This window comes from Sinocyclocheilus rhinocerous, unplaced genomic scaffold, assembly GCF_001515625.1.
Source record: "Sinocyclocheilus rhinocerous isolate Xijiao unplaced genomic scaffold, SAMN03320098_v1.1 scaffold532, whole genome shotgun sequence".
In the NCBI taxonomy this organism is placed as follows: Eukaryota; Metazoa; Chordata; class Actinopteri; order Cypriniformes; family Cyprinidae; genus Sinocyclocheilus; species Sinocyclocheilus rhinocerous.
The window spans coordinates 870,149-874,896 of record NW_015642820.1 but is presented as its reverse complement, the minus strand read 5'-3'; the positions used below and the strand labels follow the sequence as shown (position 1 = coordinate 874,896).

Sequence of the window (4,748 nt, the reverse complement as noted above, 5' to 3'; positions counted from 1 at the left end):
ATATATATATATATATATATATAGGTCAGTGGCCCTTGACTTGGTATTGTTGGCAGAATTCGCCCTCGGCAGAAACTAACTGAGGAACCCTGCAATATAGCCTACTGTACAACGCCACATACATTCACATCAAATGTTGAGTTCGCTCACGGGACACTGCAGTTGAGTTACCTCACAGGACTCTGCACTTATTCACAGTCACAAAAGTGCATTATTTGCATCTGCTTTAAAGCCTTGCCGGTTAAACATTTAATTCACGTTCTTTTCTGACCTGCGCTTTTTCCAAGTGCATACATCTGAAGCGCGCAAACAAGAGCCTGTCAAACAGCGCCTGATTACTAGACTAAGTTGTCTTTCGCGTCTGATTGATTTAGCATCTAATACTGTCAGAAACATACAAGGTTTACATATAAACACAGTTAGTTATTTCTAAAATGAAAGTAAACATTTGAGAGAGAAACGGATCCGTGCAGCTCTTAAAGGGACAGAGCTAAACATGCTGCCGTTTGTCATTAAAGGAATTGTTCAACCAAAAATTAAATTTCTGTCATATTTACACACTCACATGTTGTCCCAAACCTGTAATAACTTATTTCTTGTGCTGAACACAAAATAATATTTTGAAGAATTCGGTACCTGTTGATTTTGATAGTAGGAAAAAATACTATGGAAGTCACTGGGGACCAGCAACTGCTTGGTTACCAACATTCTTCAAAATAACTTCAACAGAAGTTATTCAGAATGTTCAACAGTATGAATTCACCTATTTATTTATTTATCTGTCTGAACTGCTGTCATTCTGTCTGTGCACGTTTCAGTCACTAAGACAACTTCTTTGTGCATATAAGCATACTTGGCAATAAATCTAATTCTGATTCTGATTCTGATTTAAAATGGCCGGCTGTTCCTTATAATTATAATTCTGATAACAAATTCTTAAACAAATATAAACAAATAGTTAAAAGTCAAAAATGTCTGGAGAAATCTGTATTGGAAGGGTGCTGCTACCCCAAAACTGTCTATAAGTACCTTTTATAGACACTTCAAGCATCTTTAATAGACAGTGTTCACACACAACACACATAGAGTGGTGGTAATGCCAAGATCTGCCAGGCATATAAAGGTTAACATGTACGCACCAGAACAGATTTAAAATAAAAATACACAAAGCCAGAACGCCTGGCCAATAAACTCACACAATGCACAGCAGAGCAACATATGTGTGTACAATTAACAGCACTGAACCAATACCAACAAAAATACATCAAAGCTAGTCTTATCGGAGCTATAAAAACAATTGAATATCCTGAGATGAGATATCATGAGTGAATTACCCAACCTATCGTTTCATAAAGAGTCACTACTGAGATACAAGCACTCTTTTAACTTCAAATTAATACAACACAATCATTGCAGTGCTTTCATTGCTTTAATTATATTAGAAGATGAATGTGTGTGTGTGTAAGCGTCTAGGGGTGATGTCGGCTGTGTATCTCCAGTCGTCGCTTGCAGTGTGAACTCACACTGGTTGTGACCTCTGAAGACAGCCTGGAGTCACGCAGGCTTCATTAAGAGCAGGAAAGCCCTCGCTGCACTAAACAGCCATGGCAAATTGCAGACTGAAATCAGTGCCATTATGTAAAGGCAGGCCGGGGGCGGAGAGGGGCTGCGTGTGTCTGTGTGCACGCATGTGTGTGTGTGTGTGTGCTAGAGACTCAGAGTGAATGCTTGTGTTTACATGTTTGTTTGTTTGTGTGTGTGTGTGTGTGCTAGAGACGCAGAGTGAATGCTTGTGTTTACATGTTTGTTTGTGTGTGTGTGTGTGTGTAGAGGACAGTTGCCCGGCAGTCTCTTCCCTGCTGCTCTGCATCCTGGCGCTGTCACACACTGCGATCAAATCATTAACGCTTCATCATTAAGCTCTTATTTGGATGCACTTTTCTCATGTGACCCACATAATGGGAGCACACAAATTCTCTCTAAAAGCAAATCTTTTTTAAAGATAAACAACCATTCAAAAGTTTGAAGTCAGTAAGTTTTTTTTTTTTTTGAATGAAATTAATGCTTTTATTTAGCAAGGGCACATTTACAATAAGTGCATTTCCATTACAGATTTGCGCAAAGCTTTTGCGATATTTTATAAACGTTGATAAAACTTTTGTGAAATTACGGCATTTCCATTAACCGATGTTTTGCGACTAAAACGTATTTTTTTTCCCTCTCGTGATAAGTTATGGCGACGGATGTTGGTAGGTTTACGTATATCGCAGAAATTTAAATGATATTTCACAGTATAATTTGCTGTATTTTTGGTCAAATAAATGCAGTCTTGGGGAACATATTCTTTGAAAAACATTACAAAATCTTACTGACTGTATTGAAATGGTGTAAATGCAATCTGGCTAAAACACATCTGCATATCCGGATACTAAATGCATGTTTTCTGAGCTCTGAGTGTATAAATAGAATTCATTTATCATTTGAATTTGTAATTTAAAACCTACAAACCTCTTTGTTCTGCTTAAAAAGTGTGCGTGTGCTTCAAAATAAATGACACTTGCTATGTTGTTATCTAATGCAATGACACTCAAGACACTTTTATGCACTGCTTAATTCTTAAAATATGTTTTGGGGGCACAGCATATGTGTCTGTGTGCCTACGTAAAACACAACAAATCAAAAAACATCTTATGAGTCATTTGGTATCTGATGTCAGAGCTGAATCACTAAAAATCGTTACACAAGAAAACAAGGTTGCTTCTTGAACAGTTGTGTGCTCAGTAAAGCCTTGTCTGCTCGCTGTACTTACAAATGTGTTTGTACATGTTCTGTGAACGACAGGTCCAGATGCCGGCCAGGTAACCTCTGTCCATGTAAACAGCTCTTGAACCCGAAACCCGGTGGTGATTTGTCTGTCCACATTTTTTGTTTCCCTTGATTTGCTTCCCATACAAACCCTTGCCCTTTCCACAGCTTTCTGTTTATTAATAAATCCAAACTTATCTTTCTGGCCCACCGCAGATAAGCATGCAAAATTGCTATTTTTTGGGGGGATATTTCCATCTCTACTCACAAGTTCCTTATGTTACGATTAAATGTAATTGCATGGCCTTCTATAGAAATAAACTGAGCTGAAAACATTTGGAACATCAAAGTTTAGAATTAATCTGCGTGCCATTTGGTTGCTCTTGACGTGAGCTTCATATATAACCACATATTATCTTAATTTGCATTCATCATCATATCACAGCTGTTATCTCTCAGGATAGATATAGAAACTGGCATTAAAAGTAAAAAGCTTTTTCATTATCGCTGCTCGGTAAATCAAGTAACACTGTACATTTCGTGCTGAGCCCTTATGACCGTAGGGTGATGTTCTACGATCTCACCACATTACCACCCACGTTAATGGCATTGGTGAGCAAAGACAGCATTAAGCTAATAGACCTGGCCACATCTTGCATTATAAATAGTCATTAATATTCCATTATCTGTCTGCACATGCCCACGAAATGTGCAGGAACTGGCAGCTGTGCTGAAACATTCCTTTCTGCTTTTCAGGTAACACTGCGCACTCAAAATGAGGAAACGCTGCCACGCGTGTCATCTTACCTGGTTTTGGGAGATGTCGTCAGCCACTCCTCATGTTTTTCAAACGTAATCAGGTAGGCCGCAATCTCCTGCAACAGAAAAAATGAAGAAACATTTAGAATCGTGCTCTTTTTACTCTCTAAAATGTGTCTTAAAAATACAAATTACATAGTTCACTGTTAATCCCATATATCAGCTGAGATATTGGTTAGGACAAATATTTTCTACTTTAGGAAAAAAATCCTATTCAGCACACATTTTTACAACATTCCTCAATCTCTTTCCTTTCTCTTTATCCTATTATTTCCTGTTTACCTCCACAAGTCACACAAAAGAAGCACATAAAAATGCCAAGGTATTTTAGTACCATTCAAGTTAAGGTTTTCAAAGTCTATTGTATTTTGGACATGTACCACTGTATTCCTGGAAATGCCTTGAGAATGCTTCAAAATGCTTTTAAAACCCAAATCAGTTCTTAAAACTTCAGGTTTATAGGCCAAGACAGACATACAGATATAACAAAGATGGATGGAAAGAATAATAGAAGGATGTATAGAATGATAGAATGACAGACAGACATATGATAGATAGATAGATAGATAGATAGATCTATCCTATTGTCCTATCATTTCCTGTTTACCTCCACAGGTCACACTAAAGAAGCACATAAAAAAATCCAAGGTATTTTAGTACCATTCAAGGTAAGGTTTTCAAAGTCTATTGGATTTTGGACATGTACCACTGTATTCCTGGAAATGCCTTGAGAATGTTTTAAAATGCTTTTAAAGCCCAATTCAGTTCTTAAGACTGAATGGAGAAAGCAAAAAGCCACAAAAATGTAAAACCTTAAAGTTAAAGCTTCAGGTTTATAGGCCTAGACAGACATACAGATATAACAAAGATGGATGGAAAGGACAGATAGATAGATAGATAGATAGATAGATGTCAAGTAGGGTTGGGCGTTGTCTACAAATTTGGCATCGGGTGATGTCTACAGTGAAACATCGCGATGGACGATTACATCGGCGAGGGGCGGGGGGTGGGTGCTTATGCCCAAAGCGTGAATCCTTGTAAGGCACGGAAAACAAATAACGATTCCTAACACCGTGTCTACACCGGATGCGAGCGGCGCGACAAAATACTATAGAACCACTGAT

The 4,748-nt window shown here is 38.0% G+C and overlaps 1 protein-coding gene across 1 annotated transcript in view; it reads right to left on the bottom strand.

Moving 5' to 3' along the window:
• LOC107756644 (calmodulin-binding transcription activator 1-like) overlaps positions 1–4,748 on the bottom strand; it is a 331,952-nt gene that overhangs the window by 176,979 nt on the left and 150,225 nt on the right. Inside the window, exon 4 of the mRNA XM_016573837.1 lies at positions 3,613–3,680. Within this exon, the coding sequence (XP_016429323.1) occupies positions 3,613–3,680 (68 nt within the window). The remainder of the gene's footprint in view (positions 1–3,612; positions 3,681–4,748) is intronic.